This window comes from Panthera leo, chromosome D1, assembly GCF_018350215.1.
Source record: "Panthera leo isolate Ple1 chromosome D1, P.leo_Ple1_pat1.1, whole genome shotgun sequence".
Lineage (NCBI taxonomy): Eukaryota > Metazoa > Chordata > Mammalia > Carnivora > Felidae > Panthera > Panthera leo.
Window position 1 is genome coordinate 105,904,684 of NC_056688.1, and position 21,559 is coordinate 105,926,242.

Genomic DNA, 21,559 nt, shown 5'->3' on the forward strand with positions numbered 1-21,559 from the left:
AGGCTGCAGCCCCTGCGTTCCTCTGTCCCCACTGGCGCTTTGAAGGGCCTCCTATTAGGAGGGCTTCTGCCTCTAGCCGAGGGCCTGGGGCTTGGCGGGTCAAGGGGCTTCTCAGCCACTAGACAGGTAGGCCTTGAACTTGCCTGTGCGGCAAGTAGGCTGGTCCCCTCTGTGTGAACGAGGCACTGGCATGCCTTCCAGTATGTGAGCAAGCAGGCTGTGTGGCCTTACACACCTACTTGTGTGCTAGGCCCCTGCTAGGCACCTGGGCCCACAGCAGTGAACTGGACTCCGACTTGCTCTTCCTACAGAGAACTCCCATGTCGCACACAGACTGATGGGAGCCTGGCAGGCTTTATGGGGATGACCAAGAGGTCCAGGGTGCTGCCTTTTCCTGCTTTGGGGAACCCAGATCCCTGCACAGGGCATCTGGTGGCAGTGGGACAGTTCTTAGGAGACAGGGGCCTAAGTAGATCGCAGGGACCTTGAGACCTTGGACTAGTTTCCTAACTTTTGGCTGAGTTTCCTTGGCTACAAAATGAGATCAGAGGTCCGTTCATAGAAATGAGTGAACCAGAGTCATGTCCATCAAGCACCTAGCACAGGACTCAGTAGGAGGTGGTTTTTAGTGATTGGTAGAGAGACTGCTCGATCGAGGCCCCTGGAGGCCGAAGGGACTGAATAAGCTTTTGGTTTTCTCATCCACCGCCTTGGCCTTGATGGTGGCCTCTGGGGAGCAGCGTCAACCCAGCCCACCTTGGAGGGTTGGGGCAGAGGGTGAACTTGGATTCTATGACATGAACAAATCTTGCTTCTACAAAATTTCCAATGCGCAGGATCATTTCTCTGACCTGTGCTGGGAAATTTTAGCACCCAAACTTCGGGGGTAAAACACGTTTTGCTGAGCCCAATTGGAAGAAGGAGTCTGGTGGGCACTTGGGGCAGAAAGAGAAGGCATAGTGCTTTCCCCACCGCAGAGCAGTGGGTGGAAGTCGGCCCCCTGCTGGTTGGATGACCAGTCAAGTTATACCTTCTGCCAAACTTGGAGCGTTTTCTGCCATTATTTCTAAGAAATTCTGTTTCATTGTTGCATTCTTTCCCCTCTATCATGGGTGACAATGACACCCACGCCAGTGGTGGATCGTTCTGTGTCGTCACAGTCCTTTGGGCTCTGTTCATTTCTCTTCCATAGCTTTTTCCCTCTGTTGGGATCAGATTCATTTTATTGATCGATCTATACGTTTACTGACATCTGTCTCTCTTTTCCATTCTGCCCTTGGACCCATGCACTGAATTTCTTATTTCCGTTATTGTCTTTTGAGTTCTGAAATTTCCATTTTGCTTTTTTCTAGATCTTCTTGCTGAGATTTTCTGTTTTTTTGTTTTTCTCTCCAGCTCCTGCCACCCAGTAACCTTTATTGCCAGAACAGCTCCCAGGACCCCACGGTGCTGGGAGGGGGCGCTAAGTCTTTATTGGGAAGGACGCCCTCCCGCCTTCCCTCACTGCCGATGGTAGACGCACTCAGTGTCAGGGTAGGGTGGCAAGTTCAGCTGGTACTTCTTTTCCAGAGCAGGAGGCACAAAACGACCTCCCAGGTAGTGATAGCAACCGCTGAAGTGGCTTGCAGTGAGATTTTCTGTTTCGCCAATTGTCTGAAGAATGTATTACTGTTGAAGTATTTCTATAATAGTGGCTTTGATGTCTTTGTCAGATAAAAGTCTAACAATCTGTCACCTTGATGTTGGTGGCTGCTGATCGTCTTCACATGGGAGTTGAGATTTTCCTAGTTCTTTGTGTGCTGAGTGGTTTTGGATTATATCCTGGCCATTTTGCATATTGCGTTATGAGGCCGCATGTTGTCAGAGAGAGAATGTTGGTATCTTGCTCTAACAGCGACCCACCTGGTTTGGTTCAGGCTGCAGGTCCCACCCCTCCTTCTGTGGGACATGGTTCCAGTGTCCCGATTTCAAAGCCTTTGTGGTACTCTTGGATCTGCCCTGGGTGTGCTGGTCAGTGGTCAGGATGGGATCTGGCAGGTGGTCTGTGAGTTTAATTCTCAGAGTTTTTGATATAATAGTTAGATGGTCAGATCCATGCATCTGCAGCTTGGGGCTGAGCCTCGGAGTTCACAAACAACCATAGGGTGTCATTTTCTCCACGCATCTAGTACATTTCTCTTCTCCGGGGGCTCCCGCTCTCCGTCCTCCAGCCAGGAAGCTGGGGCTTCTGTCACCCTGCTCTACTGCGTGTTTCCACGACCGCATCTGGGGCCACCTGGTAGGGCGACAGAAAAAAGCAACAGCATTCATCACCTTTGGGGATCACAGCTCCGTAGTGTGGAGAGGAAGCTCCCCCTCCCCCAGAGTTTTGCCTCTGCAAGTTCTTGTAACTGTTGCTGTCCCATTGCCACAGGGTTGTTTGTGGCCTGGGGCACGAGAGGAAGAAGAAAAGAGCAAACAAAAATTGGGGTTTTTGCCTACTCTGAGCATCAGACTCCCCCTTCCCACGCCTTAAGTGAGATTTAAAGGGCCTTTCCCAGAGTTCTGTCTGTCTGTACCCCACAGATCCCTTTGGGGTTTCAGACTTCATTGAGTTTAGGCTAGAGGGGAAAACAATGGTAAATTTCTGCTGGCTCAGTGATGCTTCGCAGCCTGGTCTTCCCCTCCGCCTGCTCACATCGGCCTCACACAGCTGTTCCACGTAGTCCAGTTTTGTGGGCACCTTCAGTGGCAGAAGCAGATGTGTCTTCCTCGCAACCGGAGGAGCCCTTCTCTCCATCCTTAGGGTTGTATTCCCTTGGCGCCAGACTTCTAGGTGGGAAATCCGCAGTCAAGGTCAGAGGCCAAGGAGAGATGGACAGCCACTAGTGCAGGGAGAGGGACCTATGGGTGGCAGAGCACAGAGATGAGAGTCTGATGGGAGCCAGGTGAGGGTGATGGGGGGAGGGGAGGGGCTCTGGCCCAGGTCCCAGCCCCCACCTCATGCCCTGGCCATCAGGGCGAAAGTACCAGTCTGGTCCTTAGCCAAGAAAAGCTTGGAGCCCCCGCCTATGCCCTCTGGCTGCCGTGCCCGTGGGGCTTTCTGGGCATGCAGAGGGGCAGGGTTCCAGCACTGATCTGCTAAACAACCAACTAGTACTTTTAAGAAGCTGTTGTTAGAATCGTTAGGTGCCTGTATCGCAGGAAGTTTGGAAAATGAAGGAAAATAGACCATCCTTAACATATCTCGCCAGCCTATAGTAATCTATGTTAGCATTTGGCCATATTTTTTTCCCGTATATTGAGAAACATAAAAGTGTGTGTACACGAAGTATGAAAGTTACAACGCATAGAAATAATAAATTGACGCTTATGTACCCAGCACCCCTTTATAGATGTTAACCACAACTTTTACAGCTGTCTGTCCCTCTATGATGTCAATCTTCCTTCTCTTCTCAAGTACACTTTAATATAGTTATAATCAGAGCATCTGTCCAATTTCGAACCCTGATTTTTGTGCCGCTGCGACTTGGCAGGGCTCAGTCAAGGGTGCTTGGGAGGCTGCCCACCAGAATGACCGAAGCCCCAGGCCACAGTCTGGTTGGGAAGGAAGGCATGTTTTGGGGGTGACTCTGCCTCTGTAACAGTCTGGCTGGGGCCTGTGGGCCTCGCTCACCACCACCCCACCCCACCCCACCCCGCCCCGCCCGCCTCAGGAGAAGGAGCGGCAGCGCCTGGAGAACCTGCGGAGGAAGGAGGAGGCGGAGCAGCTCCGCAGGCAGAAGGTGGAGGAGGACAAGCGGCGGCGGCTGGAGGAGGTGAAGCTGTAAGTGGTCCAGCTCCTGGCCCCGCCCCCGGGCCCTGGCCCCGCCCCCCGGGCCCTGGCCCCGCCCCCCAGATTCGACGGCCTTGTGTCCGCAGGAAGCGGGAGGAGCGCCTCCGCAAGGTGCTGCAGGCCCGGGAGCGGGTGGAGCAGATGAAGGAGGAGAAGAAGAAGCAGATCGAGCAGAAGTTTGCTCAGATCGACGAGAAGACCGAGAAGGTGCGCGCCTCAGGCTGGTGGGCGGCCAGGTTTCGGGGTGGGCTGCACCCTGGCGGGCCCCAAGCAGGTCCCACTCGGTGGCTGTGGTTTCTGGGTGTCCCCCCCCCCCCCGGGCTGTGGGGAACAGGCCCGGCTCGCAGGGGCAGGGGGTGCGGTTCCGGGCCCCGCGCTGCAGGGCTGAGTGACGAGGGTGCTCTAATGGGCACATGTGGGTGGGCCCTGCAGGTTAAGGAGGAGCGGCTGGCGGAAGAGAAGGCCAAGAAGAAGGCAGCAGCCAAGAAGATGGAGGAGGTGGAGGCTCGCCGCAAGCAGGAGGAGGAGGCGCGGAGGCTCAGGCGGCTACAACAGGTTCGAGGGCAGAGGGGCTCGCATATCAAGGACGCAGAAGGCCCCCGAGGGTCCCCAGACACGCCCCACTTTGTTGGGTTGGTTGTGGTGGCTCTTGTTGCTTTAAGTCCTGAGGAGTTTCCACAAATACCCTGGGGACGTGGATGGCGACAGTAACCTGCCTCCTGCGGGTGGCAGTTCAAGGGTCAAGTGGATGGACTCCAGAGCCAGACCTTCAGTCTCAGCTCTGCCACTTCCCAGCCGGGTGACCCTGGGCAGGTTCCTTGACCTTTCTGGGCTTTGATTCCCTCGGGGAACCGTAGCGTCTACCTGACAGGGTCGGTGTGAGGGTTGAATGTTTTGCCTGTAAGAGTAGGGACCTACCTCTCCCTGGGAGTTGTCTATCTCAGGACGATAGGGAACACAGATGTGTCATTGGGGGATTATAACACTAATAACCAAAATTTACTTAATGTTTTCTGTGTGTCAGACACCGTTCTATGGTCTGTGTACGAACTCGGTAACTTCATGAGGTGTAGTCGTTACTGTTGTTCCTGTTTTATCAATGAGGAAACTGAGGCCAGAGAGCTGAAGCCACTTGCCCGGTGTCACACCGGCTGGTGAAGTCTGGCTCCAGTCTCTACCCTTGACTACTGGCTTTGCAGCTGCATATAAAGCAGTTTTCATGGGGCGCCCAGGTGGTTCAGTGGGTTGGGCGTCCGACTCTTGATTCCGGCTCAGGTCATGATCTCACGGTTTCATGAGTTTGAGCCCCGCGTCGGGCTCTATGCTGACAGTGCAGAGCCTGCTTGGGATTCTTTCTGTCCCCATGTCTGTCCACCCCCCTCCCCTGCCCGTGCTGACTCCGTCTCTCTCAAAATAAATAAATGAGCTTAAAAAAAAAAAAAAGGTAATTTTCACAAGATGCTTTTTCGGGGCGATTCTTGGGGAGCCTGGCTCGGGGAGGGGGGTGGGGCGTCGCTTCTGGGAGGGAGCAGGCCCTGTGGCCTCTCTTCCCTCCTTCCCAGACCTCCTCCCTGGCTTCACCAGCCCAGGGCTGGCCTCAAAGGCCCTGACCTGCCGCTCTGTTCACAGGATGAGGAAGAGCGGCGGCACCAGGAGCTGCTACAGAAGAAGAGGGAGGAGGAGCAGGAGCGGCTGCGCAGGGCGGCCGAGGCCAAGAGGCTGGCGGAGCAGCGGGAGCACGAGCGGCAGCTGGCGGAGCAGCGGGAGCACGAGCGGCAGCTGGCGGAGCAGCAGGAGCGCGAACGCAGGAGGGAGCAGGAGCGGCTCCAGGCCGAGAGGTGAGGGGCCCGCTGCCCAGCTGGCCGAGGCGGCACCCTGTCGTCACACGCCCGCCTTCCTGTGAGCACGTGGAAGGGGCACACGTAGCCGTCGCCAGGAGGCAGCTCCCTCCTCCGCTTGGGGGTTTGCAAAAGGACAGGCCCTTTTCTTTTTGGGCTCTGGGCCAGGAGGCGGCTCCCTGGGCTGACGGGCTCTTGCTTGGTCCTCAGGGAGCTGCAGGAGAGGGAGAAGGCCCTGCGGCTGGAGAGGGAGCTGGAGGAGAAGAAGAAAAAGGTAAAGGGGAGCGGGCCTGGGGCTCCTGCGGGGTCTGCGCCGAGCTCCGGGCCAGCCTGGTGGCTCCCGGTCCGGGAGCAGCCTGCCTGCCCAGCCGTGTGGGGTTGGCGGGGGGGGCGAGGGGCTCACACATGCACCATCTCTAATATCCGGCCGCCCCTGGGGCCCCAGGAAGAGCAGCAACGCCTGGCCGAGGAGCGGCTGCTGGAGGAGCGGCAGAGGAAAGCCAGGGAGGCCGCGGCGGCCAGCAAAGGCCTGAATGTGACCGTGGACGTGCAGGTGAGGCCGGGCAGCCAAGTGGAGAGGGCCCCTCCGGCTCTGGTTATTCACTCCCCGCTGGTTGGAGCCACAGATACAGATTAGGACCATGCGAAAGGAAGGATACGGTTGGCCCAAGTGGTTTTACCCTTTTCGATAGGTGTATTTCCTTGCTGTAAAAGTAGAATTTGTTGTAAATTAAAAAAAAGAAGAAGAAGAAGAAACTAAACTTTTTTAAAGAGTGTAAAGAAAAGGAAAGGTACCCTTAGAGGAAAACTCTAATCTGGTGTAGATCTTTCTGTATGTTTACCCATATAAACCTACACACACGCACGTACACACACAATGCCCAGTTTTAAATGGGCACTGTCTACACGTACTGTCTTAGTCTGTTCAGGCTGCTGTCACACATTGCTACAGACTGGCTGGCTTAAACAGCAGTTCTGGAGGCTAGAAGTCCAAGGTCAAGGCAGCAGCCGATTCGGTGTTTGGTGACAGTCTTCTCCCTGTGTCCCCTGTGGTAGAGGGGGAGAGGGGGCTCTCTGGGGTCTCTGTTCTAAGGGCACTAATCTCACTCATGGGGCCTCCACCCTTGTGACCTAATCACCTCCCCAAGGCTCCACCTCCCAATACCATCACATTGCGGGGTCGGATTTAACAGAAGAATTTGGGGGGTGGGGGGTACCCACACAACATTTAGTCTATAACATATGCCATTTGGCATTTTCATTTTTTTTCTCCCTATTTTCCCTTTCATTTAGCGAGTTGTAGACATGTCTGTTTCAGCACTTGTAAATCTCATATTTGATGGCCGTGCAGTTGATGGCAATTACTTACAGCAGAATTTCTTTAACAAGCCCTTACTGGTGAACATTTAGGCTACTGCCAGCTTAACGCTTGTTAACAAAACGTATGCGGGAGAGTTTCCAGTGCAACGTAGTTTATGATGTTGAGAACTTGGAAGGGAGCCGAACGTTCATCTCGAACGGATGGTTAAAGTACGAATCATGGGGTGCCCAGGGGAGTACCCTGGAGCTGTTGGAAGGAGAAACACTGACCTGGAGGAATGTTTGCAACATACTTTAACTTGAAAAAGGAAGATACAGGGGCGCCTGGGTGGCTAGTCAGTTAAGCGTCCAACTTCGGATTGGGTCACAGTCTCACGGTTTGTGAGTTCATGCTCTGAGTTGGGCTCTGTGCTGACAGCTCAGAGCCTGGAGCCTCCTTGGGATTGTGCGTCTTCTTCTCTCTCTCTGCCCCTCCCCAGCTTGTGCTCTCTTTCTCTCTGTCTCTCTCTCTTAAAAGTAAATGAACACTTAAGAGAAAAGAGGGGCACCTCGGTGGCTCGGTCAGTTAAGCGACTTTGGCATGGGTTATGATCTCACGGTTTGTGAGTTCGAGCCCCACGTCAGGCTCCGTGCTGACAGCTCGGGAGTGTGGGGACAGGAGCTGACAGCCATGTTTATCTTCTCCAGTCTCCAGCTTGTACCTCCTATCAGATGACTCCACAGGGGCACAGGCCGCCCCCTAAGATCAACCCGGATAACTACGGGATGGATCTGAATAGCGATGATTCCACCGATGACGAGGCCCATCCCCGGAAGCCCATCCCCACCTGGGCCAGAGGTAAGCAGGGCCCGGAATTCCCCGGGAGACCTGGCTCCTCACTTGCAACATCTGGGACCCTGGAGGTGGTGGGTCGGCAGCTGTGGGTGTCAGGAGGCTGTTGTCATCATGGGCTGGCAGCTTGTATTGGGCTTGTATTGGGCCTTGGGGTGCACCCAGGGAAGGGTGGGCCCTCTGTGGCCAGTGGGTTGAACTGGGGACCAGAACTACGATATTGGGTGCCTCTGTTCTCAACAAAAGTGTTAAATTGTGGCTGGCTGCCGACAGGCATGGGGCTGGGTGGTCCAGCTCAGACTCTACGCCGCCCCTTGGAGCCTCACCCAGTGGGCCAGATGAGAGTTGGACCCAAGTAAGCAGCTTGGAGTAGGAATACCGCCAAGAGTAGTCACCGGTTTTAGGCAGTGCGCCGAGAGCTGGAGCTGGGGGTTCCAGCAGCTGGGGAGGGCAGGAAAGCCCTGAGGCAGGGCCACTTGAGCAGGATTTGACCCCAGTTTACAAACCCCAGCATTTAAACGGGAGCATGGGTGTGTGTGAGCAGGTCACCACAGACCTGGTGACAAGGGAGTGGGGCCAGTACGTATACGGTGGGCACTTCATAGAGTTTTACAGAGCTGGGGGTCAGGGCTTGGTGCCCACTCACTCCCCAGACAGAAGGGCCCAGAGTCCCATTGCGGGGGCAGCACTCTGCAGAAGACAGCTTACTTTGGCGTCACCTCATTTGAACTCCACGCTAGGCAGAATCTTAGTCCCCTTAACTATTGACACCAGGGCATTTGGGAGGTAGCAGCAGGCAGGGGTCAGCATGGCTGGAGCCACCTAGTGGTGGTTGACCGTCACCAGCTTCTCTAAACTCCCTGCGTTCTCATCTGTGAAATGGGGGTGTTACTAGGACCCAGCTGAGAAGGGTTATTTAGGATGAAGAGAGTTTAGGATGAAGAGAGTTGGTGCTCGTTCGTAAGGCCTGGTGCAGAGCAATGCTGGGCACCTGTCCTACGTCCTGACCCCCAGGGTCCTCCTGAGGCCTTGTTGCCAGGGCTGTGTGCCTCGGCCCATGGGTCCCCTCAGCCTGCACCCTGTGCCGTGGGACCCGGGGGCCGGTGAGAGAAGTAGCCAACCCCAGCAGTCAAGGATGGCAGCGTATGAAGTTCCTGAGCTGGACGGGTCTCCAGACCCCAGCTCCCCCAGTCACAAGCTACGTGCCTTTGGGCAAGTCCCCCCCGCCCCGCCCCGCCTTCTGAAATGGGGAGAATAAAGGAGCTGCCTCCCTCCTGGTTGTGGGGTTGTGGTTGCCTGGCCCAGGTGAGCACTTGAGGACCTGTGTTCAGCCTCAGCTGCTGGAACATGGCAGTAGGAACAGGCAATAAGAGCATTTTCACGAGGGCGCCTGGGCGGCTCGGTTAAGCGTCCGACTTGGGCTCAGGTCATAGTCTCACGGTTTGTGAGTTTCAGCCCCGCCTCAGGTTTGCTGCTGTCCGCGCCGAGCCTGCTTTGGATCCTCTATCCTGTCTCTCTCTGCCCTTCCCCTGCATGCGTGCTCTCTCTCTCTCTCTTTCTCTCTTAAAAATAAACATTAAAAAAAAAAAAAAAAAAAAAAAGGCTTTTCAGGGAAAAGGGGAGAGGAAGAGGGCTCTGAGGGAGGAGCTGATGTGGCTGCGGTGGGGAAGGGGACAGGGGGTCAGGGGATGGGGAGGCTCCTGAGGAGCTCCAAGGCGGTGACTTGACCCTCCGTGTCCCCTGCAGGCACTCAGCTAAGCCAGGCCATCATCCACCAGTACCACCACCCCCCAAACCTGCTCGAGCTCTTTGGAACCATCCTCCCGCTGGATTTGGAGGACATCTTCAAGAAGAGCAAGCCTCGCTACCACAAGCGCACCAGCTCTGCCGTCTGGAACTCGCCGCCCCTGCTGGGCCCCAGGGTCCCCAACAGCCTGGCCTATGGCCTGAAGAAGTACTGAGGCCCCCAGGCGTTCCCAGCAGTCTCCGCCCCTGCGCGTGTCTGTCTGTCCGCCTCTCTGTTGGTCTGGTGCCATCCTGCCTGGTGTTCCGTCTCCAGGGGGTTGGCTGTGTGTATATAAATGTCCTCTGTGCGCCGGGGGTTGCAAGCCGCGCAGGCCTGTTTGGAAGCTGCACTCGGCGGGTGGTTGGGGGAGAACCTGCCCAGCCCCACCTGGCCTGCAGACAGCACTCTGTAAATAGACTGTTAGAATTCAGCTGAATTTTAGCCTCTAGTGTTTGAGAGCTAGATTAATAAAGTCTGTTCCTTTAAGCCTGCCGTGGGTATTGTAGAGATGGGGGCCTTGGCAGGATGCCCCTGGCCCCCGGCCCCGCAGCCGTGTGTCTCAGGCCACCGATGGGCCGGGGACCAAGGCGCTGTTCCTCTTCCTGGAGTACGCTTCCGGCTGACGCAGTGGGTGATTGTGATGCCGTCTTTGGGCCACGCTGAGAAACACTTGAGTTACTCGCGCGATGGGGCAAGCGAAGATACTTCTGACGCTCGGGGGAGCTCCCTGTTTGTAAAAGGGAGCTTGCCCAATGGGAAAGACATGGGGTCGAGGTCAGGAGGACTGGGCTCTTGACACAGCTCTGCCACCTAAGACAGTCCCTCGGCCCTGCAGGCTCCACGCTTGCCGCATGGACGGTCAAAGGACCTGAGAACGCGTGCACGCTGCTGAAGCAGGAGCTCTGATTACAAAGATGTCTCCTGAAACCACCTTGGGACCAGCACTTGCAAGCAGTTGGAATGTTTCTCCGACAAAACCATGTAGCTGCTAATTAAATGCTTAGTGGCCGTGGAAGCTGGCCCAGGGCCCGTCCCATGGCTGCATGCTGTGCTCTCAGTGTGCAGTGGCTAGTTGCTTGTCCTCCGCTCCAGCCCCCAGAACGAAAGTTGGCGAACCGTGGCCTCAGGGGCCAAATCAAACCTCAGTGTGTTTTTATAAAGTTTTATTGGAACCTTCCCAATTGCAGCAAATGCCTCGTCTCTGGCTGCTCTGCCGAGGGCGGAGTAAGTAGTTGCAAGCAAAGCCTGACGGCGCACAGAGCTGAAAAGATTTACTAGGACCCCCTACAGAAAGTTTGCTGACCCCAGCTTTAGGACAAAATAAAGGCTAAGTTCAAGAGTGTCTGAAAATGAGGAACTGGTGAACACAGACAATAGACTGAAGTTCAGAGGAATCTACCCATAAAAAAACAAAAACAAAAAACCATCTGGAGTTCCTGGGTGCCTCTGTCGGTTAAGTCTGACATTCGCTCAGGTCATGATCTCACGGTTTGGGAGTTCGAGCCCCGCATGGGGCTTTTCGCTGATTAGGATTCTCTGTCATTCCCTCTCTCTCTGCCCCTCCCCCACAATCTCAAAATAAAAACGAAACCTTTGACAGTTCATTCAAATATGGTGCACGATCCCAATTTGTTCTGTATGCCCTGGAAGCTGTTGTGGTGAGTTCATTGGTGAGTGTGTCTCCACCTGAAACCACATGGTCAAAATATTACTTTTTCTGAGCATTTCTGGGTTTGAGAGAAAGCCGTTCAGCCAAAAGGTAGTTGTAGTTGCCGCGCACCTTCACCAGCACTTGGTATTGGCAGTATTTTCTTATTTTAGCCCTTCTGATATGTAGTGAAATCTCAGCATGGTTTTAAAGGGTTTCGGTTTTTTTTGTTTTTTGTTTTTTGAGAGAGAGACAGTGGGGGATGGGCAGAGGGAGAGGGAGAGAGAATCCCAAGCATGCCCCACACTCCATGCTGAGCCTGACAGGGGAGGGGGGGGCAGGAGGCTTGAGCCCACCTGAGCCAAACATCAAGAGTCGCTCGCTCAATGGACTGAGCCGCCCCAGGCGCCCCTCGTCGGTTGTTTTAATTCACATTCTGCTAACGGCTGATGATGGTGAACATTTTTCCACGTGCTTATTTGCCATCTGCGTATCTCGGTTGAAGTGTCTGCTCAAGGCTTTTGTTCACTTGTAAATTGGGCTGTTTGCTTACCGTTGAGTTTATCATCTTTATGTATTACGGGTACAAATCTGCTGTCAATATGTGCTTGGCAGTATTTTTTTTCTTGGTCCGCAGCTTTCCTTTTCATTCACTTAATGGTGTTTTTCATAGAGCAAAAAATTTAATTTTGGTGGAGTCCCAATTTATCGTTCTTTTTCTTTTTTTATGGATTGTACTCTTTGGTGTCACGTCTAAGAAACCTTTGTCTAGCCCTGGTTCTCAAAGCTTTTCTCTTATATTTTCTGCGAAGTGTTTTAGAGTCTTATAAATACTACATTTACGTTTATGATCTACTTGCGTTAATTTTTTTGAAGTGTGAGATTTCTGTTTTTCGTCTGTTTGGTTTGGGGGGGCATATGGATATATATCCAATTGTTCCAGGACCATTTGTTGAAAAAACTGTGTTGCAGTGGATTTCCTTGGCAATCAGTCAAGCCATATGACTTTGTCAGTCAGCCATATTTGTATGGGTCTACATCTGGACTTTGTTTTGTTGTTGTTGTTGTCTTTGAGAGAGAGTGAATGAGTGGGGGAGGGCAGAGGGAGTGGGAGAGAGAATCTTAAGCAGGGGCTCTATCTCACGACCATGAGATCATGACCTGAGCTAAAATCAAGAGTCAGAAGCTTAACAGACTGAGCCATTCCGGCGCCCCTATGTCTGGACTTTGTGTTCTCTTCCACTGATCTGTGAGTCTCTCCTTTTACCAACACCACATCATCAAGGTTACTGTAGTTTGTATCCATCTGAAAAATCTGTTAGTGTGATTCCTCCAACTTTAGTCTTCCTTTTCAAAATTATTCTGACTTTTCTATCAATTTGCCTCTCCATTTAAATTTCAGAACCAGCTTATTTATACAAAAACCTTGCTGGGATTTTGAATGGGATTGCGTTAAATGTATAGGTAAGTTTGGGAGATTGCTTTAAATCTATAGATAAGTTCTTCACATACGTCTCAGCATACAGATCCTGTACAGGTTTTGTTGGATTTATAGCTAAGCATTTATTTTCTTGGCGCTATTGTAAATACTGCTGTTTTTCTAATTTTGGTTTCCGGTAGCTCATTGCTGGTATGTAGAAACACAGTTGATTTTTGTGCGTTGACCTTGTATCTTGTGCTGCAGCTAAACCAGTATGTAGAGGGAAATTTAGGGACGAAAATGCCTGTGTCCGATAAAAGGTGTTAAATCAATGACTTCAGCTTCCACTTTAAGAAACAAGAGTGGCGCCTGGGCGGCTCAGTCAGTTGAACGTCCAACTTTGGCTCAGGTCATGATCTTGCAGTTCATGGGTTCGAGCCCTACGTTGGCCTCAGTGCTGATGGCTCAACCCGGAGCCTGCTTCGGATTCTGCGGCTCCCTCTCTTGCTCTGCTCCTCCCCCGCTGCTGCTCTGTCTGCCTCTCACAAAATAAAGTAAACAAATAAATAAATAAACAAACATTAAAAACTAGAGAAAGAAGAGCAAATAAGAGTACAAGCAGAAGAAGGGAAATGACCAAAGTAGAGCAGAAATCGATGACTTTGGAGAGAGAAAAATAGCGGGGAAAACGTAAACCAAAAGCTGATTCTTTGGGAAGCTCAAAAAATTCATCTCTAGCTCGATAAGGAGAAAAAGAGAGACGAAACAAATGGCCAGCGTCAGGAATGAAAGAGGTAATGCCACTATAGATTCTATTGGTATTAAGAAAAGAGTAAGATTATTATGAGCCACTTCTGGTAATAAATTGGACAATTTACATGACCACAAATTCCTTGGAAGATCCAACTTCGTTCAGTTCACTCAACAAGAAATAGAAAACATAAGTAGCCCTATTTATCGTTGAAAGAAATTGAGTTTGTAGTTTAAAATCTCACGAATACTCTAGGCCTAGATCACGTTAGTGGTAAATGCAGCCACATATTCAAGAAAGACATGATACCGATTCTATGTAACCTCTCCCAGGAAATTAAAGAGGAAAGAATACTTTTCCACTGCATCCACGAGACAAACGTTGCCCTGACCCCAAACCAGACAAACCCACGGCAAGAAAGGAAAATTAGACAATTATCTGTCATGAACCTCAATACAAAAATTCTTAGCAAACTCATAACAAATCCAACAAGTTATGTAAAAAGGATAATACATCTTAGCCAAATAGGGTTTACCCCAAGAATATAATGTAGGTTTAACATTCGAAAGTCAACTAATGTAATTTTCGTATTAATACAGGAGGAAAACCATGTGATTAATAGATGCAGAAAGTACATTGACAATTCAGCACTAATTCACGATAAAAGTTCTAAGCAAATTAGAATTTTTTTTTGTCTCATATTCAACTCTACCCCTCTCTCTCTCTCATTAAGCCTAAGTATGACCAATAATATGACCTACGTAAGTAGTTCCAAAAATGGATGAGTGAATGAATTATAACACATGCAAATTAGAATTTAAAGTTGAATTTGGGGTAACGGGGTGGCTCAGTTGGTTAAGCATCCAACTTCGGTTCAGGTCATGATCTAGTGGTTCGTGAGTTCGAGCCCCTCATCAGGCTCTGTGCTGACAGCTCAGAGCCCGGAGCCTGCTTCAGATTCTGTGTCTCCCCCTCTCTTTCTCTGTCTGCCCCTCCCCTGCTTGCTCGATGTCTGTCTGTCTCTCTCTCTCTCAAAATAAACATTAGAACAAATTTAAAGGGAATTTCCTCAGTTTGAGAAGCCACCTCTGCAAAAGAATCTCCAGCAGACGTCATGGTGAATGTCTTCCTAACAGGTCCAATGCAAAGATGTCCACTGTCATTACTTCTGAACATTTTACTGGAGGTTTTAGCCTTAAGAAAAGAAGGAAGAGCAGGCATAAGAAGGGAAGTTGGCCATAACCTGTATTACAAAAGTTTGCAATCTCTACCCAGATCTCAAGTTCTTGTCCTGTCTGAGCCGCTCCCTTGGGGCTCAATTGTGAGGCTCCCTTGGATACCTACAGAGCTGGGAGGGGGGCCCAGAACTACAGAGGCTGAGTTCCTCAGGGGATTTATATTCCTCACCGAGAAATACAACCTCCCTTGGCCCTGAATAAGCAGCAAATAGCTTATGTGGCCAACCCCTGCCAGACCCCCACGCCTGCCCAATAATTTCGAATGTTCTCAACCAAAGCAATCTGCCTAGCATGCTGCAAAGGGGCAGTGAGCTCATTTTCTTGCAATGGGGAACTTGTACAATAGTCATACCTCCGTTTGGCACTTGCATGGGTTGCAATCTATTAAGCCTGAAAAAGTTAGGTGTCTAAATTCAAGGATCTTTACTATTTGCCCACACATACACATGCGCGCGCACACACACACACACACACACACATGCACGCTTGCCTGCCTACATTACTTCTCTCTTTAAATAGTCCTCATTCCTCTGCTATTATGATATAGGAAAGTTGGCCATATCAGATTAACTTCAGGAGAACCGCTCTGGGGTTACATGTCAAGGAAGAGGAGACGATGACCCATGAGTGCTTTAACATTTCTTTGGGTCCCTGTGGTTCCTGCAGGTGTCCGTAGGGATGGGGATGCCATCCCCAGAATCACAGCAGGGGGCACCCGAGGAGCATGTTTACGTCTCTGAATTGCACTTGGAGAATTTTGAGAACAGCACAGGCAGGGGCCCTGTGAGGGTCTCTTGTCACACTTGTCCCCTGGGATTACGTAACGAAGCAAGTGTAGGATCACCTCGGAGGGCTCCAGTAGCTTCTCAAACTCAGAAGCCTTGTGAGGGACTGGAAGGGTTCAGCCAGCCCTGCATGAATGGCGGGGAAACAGACACCAGCTTAGAAGGCTGTCTCTCGCCCCGGATACCCCGTCCTGATGTTATTTGCATGGTCGTGGTCCCTATGGACTAAAGTGGTTGACAGCACGCACCGTGGCCAAGGGGAAGAGGTTTGAGGCGATGCAGGGAATTACAAGCTCAGGGCAGTGACAGTAGCTTCATCTGGTCAGGGTTTCATCAGAGATCCCCTCAGGGCTACCAGGACCCAACTTCATAGCCTCTTGGGCAACCCTGGCTTGACCCAGGTGCCCGCCACATTCCCCCAATGGACAACCTGTGTGGTCCCCAAACCTCTCCCTCTTACCCCAATACCCCTTATTATTTCGGTCTGCATGCCACCCTCTTCCACCCACAGCACCCAGCCCTCCCTGGGTCCCCCTTCCACAGCGTCCACCTCTGTCCGAGACCCCAGCAGGGGGGACCCCACCAAGAAAGCAACTGCAGTGCTTTTATTGAGAGGAGCCAAGAAAAGGTGGCAGTGGAGTGGGTCCAGATAGGGATGGTGGCGCTCGAGGGAGCAGGACCGTGTCCCCACTCAGGCCCAGCTCTAGGGGCTCCCGTGGGAAGTGCGTCCTCAGCAGGGCCGCCGTCCTCAGGACTGGGTGCCACTGACCTGGCAACAGCTGTGTCTCATGTTTGCTGAAACGGATCGAGAGGAACAACTGAGGCAGAGAACACAACATCGAAATAACTCACCCGGTCAACTCCCTCTGTGGGGGTCAAGGATATGGGGCTTGTCAGTCAGCCCCACCTGACCGCTTCCTGGGGGATAGGTTAGGAATGTGGATAACAAAGCACCTACTGTGTGGGGGGCACATGGCTGTGTTCCTCAACCACACCTGCTCTCCAAGTTGGGGGTCCTATTATTTTCATCTTCGTCTTAAGCTTATGGAAAGTGACATGGAACACGTCAGTCACTTGCTCAAGGTCACACAGTGGGTGCAATGAGGTAGGCATCTCTGATTGGCCCCGAAGTGCCGCCGTAAGTCAACACTGCTGCAACGTCTGTCCAGACGTGAGGGATCCAGGTGGATTCCCGCCATTGCCTTTTGTTGGCCTAAGGCACCCAGACTTTTCTGGTGCCACTGGGGATGGTCCAGTCCTTGCCCTGGCCATGCCGAGCCCTCTCCCCAGGCCGCTGTGGCTTACCCAGAGTTTCAACTCACCCTGGCTGCAAGACATGGTATCCAGTATCACCAACAAGGCTGGACAGGTGACCTAGGCCAGAAATGCAGAGAACGTCTTCTGGGGGTGAAGTCATAAGTAATGGGAGACAGGAGGCAAGAGGGAGCTGGGCAGATGAAGTCTGCTCTGCCCCTCTCTGTCATGGCGGACTCCTTGCTTGCGGGCCAAGGAGCCACTTCTAGATCTTTCACCCAATTCACTGTGCAGGTCGGAGCCCCTGTGCACACACATGCCGCTCCCCACACTTGCCACCTGATAAAGTCCAATGCATCCTTCAAGCTTCCACTCAGGTAGCTTCTTCAAAGCCTGCCTTGACCCACCCAGGTGGGTCGAAGGGGACAGGACACAGGGGGTAGGACTGGCCAGCCTCACCTTTGTGTCCACACTGAAACCTACACCTTGCCCAGGGCATGCCCAGGTTCCCAACGGGAGCCCAGGTGAGCTGTGTCAGGTGCGCTGAGACTCCCTGCTCTGGTCTTTAAACACCAACCACTGCCAGCTCAGCCAGAAAGGTGACCACCCCACCAGAGTGTCCCTACTCTGGAGGCCAGAAGTCTGAAATCAAGGTGACAGCAGGACTGGTTCCTTCGGAGATGCTGCAAGGGAATCTGCTTCATGCCTCTTTCCCGGCTTCTGGTGGTCTCCACTGCAATTTCCACTTTCATTTCCCATAAATACACCCCTGCGTGTGTGTGTGTGTGTGTGTGTGTGTGTGTGTGTCCAACTTTGTCTCCTTTTCTAAGAACACCAGACCTATGGATTAGGGTCCATCCTAATCACCTCTAAAACAGTCATTATTGATTACCTCTGTAAAGACCCTACCTCCAGATGAGGTCATATTCTGAGGTACTGGGAGCTTAGGACTCCATGTCTTTCTAAGGGACACAATTCCACCCCAAACACACCTTATAGTCACAATTGCTCCTCTGAGGGAGGTTCTGGTTTAATCGTCTCTATTTTAGAGGTGAGGAAACTGAGGACCAGAAAACTTTGGTAACACATCAAGTTCACACAGCTTCTATGGGCTGGATTTGACTCCAGCTGGCCCACCCTGAAATCCAGGCTCCCACTCACTTCCGTGTGCCATATTGGCAGAGTCATTGGAACAGCAGCAGCAGTGGCAGCAGTGAGGAGTGAAGGCATTTTGGGTGGGTGCCTGCGATAAGCATGGGCAGAGCAAGTGCGGGGGGAGTGACGAGAGTGGACTATCTGGGGGGCTGAAGGGGGTAGGCAGTGTGGCCATGTGTTATACATGGTTTATGGTGGTCTGTAGGGCAGGTGGAGTTATGAGGGTTTGATGAATAGGGGGCAAAGTGCTTTAGTAGGAGCCCAGATGAGAGGTGATCCCAGGAAGCATAAGTGATATCAAACCAAAGATCAGGTCTGCTTCATTCATCTCTGTCTCCTCAGGACTGCCTCCTGGGGCTGGCCCAAGGAAAGTTCTCGATTAATTCTGTTGGGTGAATCGAAGAATACAGACACAGGATCAGAATGGGTTGGGACACGAGGCGGGAGAAGGCCATCCAGAGATGCTGTCATGTTGAGACACATGCCGCCATTTTTGTTTTCCCGCCAGGATCCGCACACTCAGCCCCCGCCCCCACCCCCACCCCCACTCTCAGTCAGAATGGTTCTCCTGGGACTGGCCCCAGTGCTGGCTTCCAGGACGGGCGGGGAGAGCCGGCCTGGGGCCTGGCCAGTCTGAGCACCACATTGTCAGTTGGCACCAAGCATGATAAAGTCCACGGGACTTAAACCACATATATTTGGGGTGCCTGGGTGGCTCAGTCTGTTAAGCATCCGACTCTTGGTTTCAGCTCAGGTCATGATCTCACAGTCCATGGTTCCAGCCCCACATTGGGCTCTGCACAGACGGCAAGGAGGCTACTTGGGATTTCTCTCTCCCTTTCTCTCTACCCCTCCCCAGCTTGCTTTCTCTCTCTCTCTCTCTCTCTCTCTCTCTCCAAAAATAAATACATAAACATAATTTTAAAAATTTCTTTTCTTTTACTAAAATGTATCTAATTTTAACAAATTCACATCTTTTAATTTACATTAATGCTTCTCTAATCTGCACATTGTGAGAATAGTAAGGTTGATATTTTTATCCCTTTCCTGTGGCCCTCCATAAGTATACTTTATATGCTAAATCAATGGTAAATTAATAGAATCAAATTGGAGACTCAATAATTCTGCTGGGAGAGATGGAGAAGTTACATTTTCTAACCAGAACTGTTCATCTCTCTCACTACTCATTCTCCCCAGAGATTAAACACACACAAAAAGTGGGACACTGATCTCTGTTCTTCCTTTCCGGGGAAAGGAGACAAAAGAGGAATGGAATAATGGAACGCACAATCTGAGGTCACTTCTGGAGAAGATTCCTACGTGTGAGTTCAAGGAACCCCGGCACCAGGGTGGAAGGCACGGGTCTAGGGCCTCTGCAAATAGCTTCAGTCAACTTGACATCCCATATCGCAGAGGCAGTGATCATTGATCTTGCCTGATGTCCACGGAAACCTAACGCCACTTCTGATGCCTTGGTTCCTCACTAACACCTTCAAACATCCGATTTCTGTATTTTATCTAGATTTCTACTTGTTCTTGGAGGAAGTGTTGGTCTCTACAAGCTATACCATCATCGGCAAGAGTGAAAGTCTGTAGGACTTTTTTTCTAGCCTTTAGTTTTCCTGTCTGTCATAACTTTGGGTCTTTCTCATGGATTCTCACTTCAACTATTTATTATCCTATGTCTTTCACTCATTTCCTTTGTGGGTTATAATTATTCGTGTGTTAAACCATTTAAGTTTATCACAGAGCAAGGAGTGGCACAGTCAAGTCAACCCGCGGGAAATGTTCGGTGAGATTTTCTTAAACGCTAAGGTTTGAACACAACTCTAAGGCTTGAACCTCCAGGTGGCGCCATTTCATGAGGAATTCGGAATCTCCTGGCACGTGTGCAGAATACCCTTGGCCGCTAGGAGGAGCCCTTACGTGCCATTCCAGGACGCAGTGGTCCAAGTGGTCCAAAAAAAAAGAGTCACTTGGATTTGTACTTGTCCATGACAACTGAGCATCTCTTCTATTTTTGACAAAAGAAGGCTCTGCACGATCATGCCAAGTGTATTTAACGGCCGTCCTTCAGATTTCACACTCATGGAGCAGGAGACGGAAATTGAGGGCAACACAGGCTGACGAAATTATGAGACCAAAACAGAGTTGAGGGGTGACTATTGAGGGCCAGAGGTAACAGATAAATGATCACGTTGGTGGTGAGTGGGGGGAAATGGATGGAAGAATTAGGGGAGAGGTTTAGAGGAGGTAAAGATGACTTAAAGTGCTGTGCTTGGAGAGGAATGACAGACACTCTCTGGATCTATGGTTCCTGTTAAAGGGATGATCTGAATAAAGCACTGTGCTGCGTGTTTTACATGAATACATTATTTAGTTTCTAGAATTTTCTTTTAAAGAAAGAGTGGTGTCCATTTACCGAAACTGAGATAAATGACAGTCCCAAGCTCACATAATCCATAAACTCCAGAGCTGGAGAAGTAGATCATGCCTCAAATCCTTGATATTACTCACCAATCTCCCTGCCTCTGCCCTCTTGGGAAGGCATCAGAACACCCAGCTTGGGATGTCCCATGAGTAGACTGATCCAAAGCTGGAAGGATGGATCCATTTTCTCCCTTAAATGGTACTAGACGTATTTCCCTGCTATTGCTACAACTCCTTTCTCTGGAATTATCTTTATCTTTGTCACTACCATCAAATGTGGGAAATTAGGATTTGTTAGTAGAGAGACCAATGTCAGATGTCAAGGAGTTATGTATGCCCTGAAAAAAAAAAATAACTGTTTGTCACCACGAGCTGACAATCATCCCAGGTTACCAGTCAGTCAAAGCACCATCCGCAATGGAAACCAAATATATCACCTGAGATTGGATCAAACATAGGCTGAGCATGAATTTAACCACTGTCTACCCTTTAAAATCCCCCCAAATAAAAAAAAATGATATTAAAACAACAATAGGGAGTGCCTGGGTGGCTCAGCCAGTTGAGTGTCCAACTCCTGCTTTCGGCTCAGCATGATTTCATAGTTCCGCGAGTTTGAGACCCATGGTGGGCTCCATGCTGACAGCACAGAGCCTGCTTGAGACTCTCTCTCCCTGTCTCTCTGCCCCTCCCGCTCTCTCTCTCTCTATTAAAATAAATAAATAAACTTTAACAACAACAACATCAACAACAATAGAAGAAAGCAATAAGCCCAGCAGTATTGGGGGGAAGTTCACAACTTTTAACTACAAGTGTTGAAGACTTCCTGGTCGATAGAAAGCCGATAGATAGGATGAAGTCTACCGAGAAATGAATTCAGAGGAAAACTGAAGTCCAAGCGTGTGCTGGAGAAAACCCCTGTAAAGTGAGCTCCTTTTTGTACAAAAGAGAAATTGAGAATTTGAGTGGGACTTAAACAATTGTTAAAGCTGAAAATAGGAAAGGATGAGATTAGAAATACATAACCAGATTGGGAGCTACCTCATCCCCATTCTCCCTGTGTTTCACCGTAGAAGACGGAAGTAAAACATTGTACAGCTTTGTTTAGGTAAATATTTTCTTTAGGTACATTAATTACAAGGACAGCTGAGGAGGCTGAAGGGAGACGATATCATAAAAATATTATGTAGGATCAATATCCAATGAGCCAAAAATTAGCAGAATTTCTGGCCCCTGGCAATGGTGTTGATGACATGCTTTTGTAGATGTCAAGAGTATTTGTGAAGAGAAT

General features: G+C 50.9%; 1 protein-coding gene across 9 annotated transcripts in view; it reads left to right on the plus strand.

Annotated features, from left to right (window-relative positions):
- The window catches only part of LOC122200364 (inner centromere protein), a 28,751-nt gene extending 16,665 nt beyond the window's left edge, over positions 1-12,086 (plus strand). For all 9 annotated transcript variants that reach the window (XM_042905922.1, XM_042905921.1, XM_042905917.1 and 6 more), the window contains 8 exons: positions 3,696-3,805; positions 3,901-4,021; positions 4,247-4,369; positions 5,444-5,652; positions 5,863-5,926; positions 6,098-6,205; positions 7,660-7,810; positions 9,551-12,086. In XM_042905922.1, the coding sequence (XP_042761856.1) occupies positions 3,696-3,805; positions 3,901-4,021; positions 4,247-4,369; positions 5,444-5,652; positions 5,863-5,926; positions 6,098-6,205; positions 7,660-7,810; positions 9,551-9,765 (1,101 nt within the window). In that variant the 3' untranslated portion in view covers positions 9,766-12,086. The remainder of the gene's footprint in view (positions 1-3,695; positions 3,806-3,900; positions 4,022-4,246; positions 4,370-5,443; positions 5,653-5,862; positions 5,927-6,097; positions 6,206-7,659; positions 7,811-9,550) is intronic.
- Positions 12,087-21,559: the final 9,473 nt, after the last annotated feature.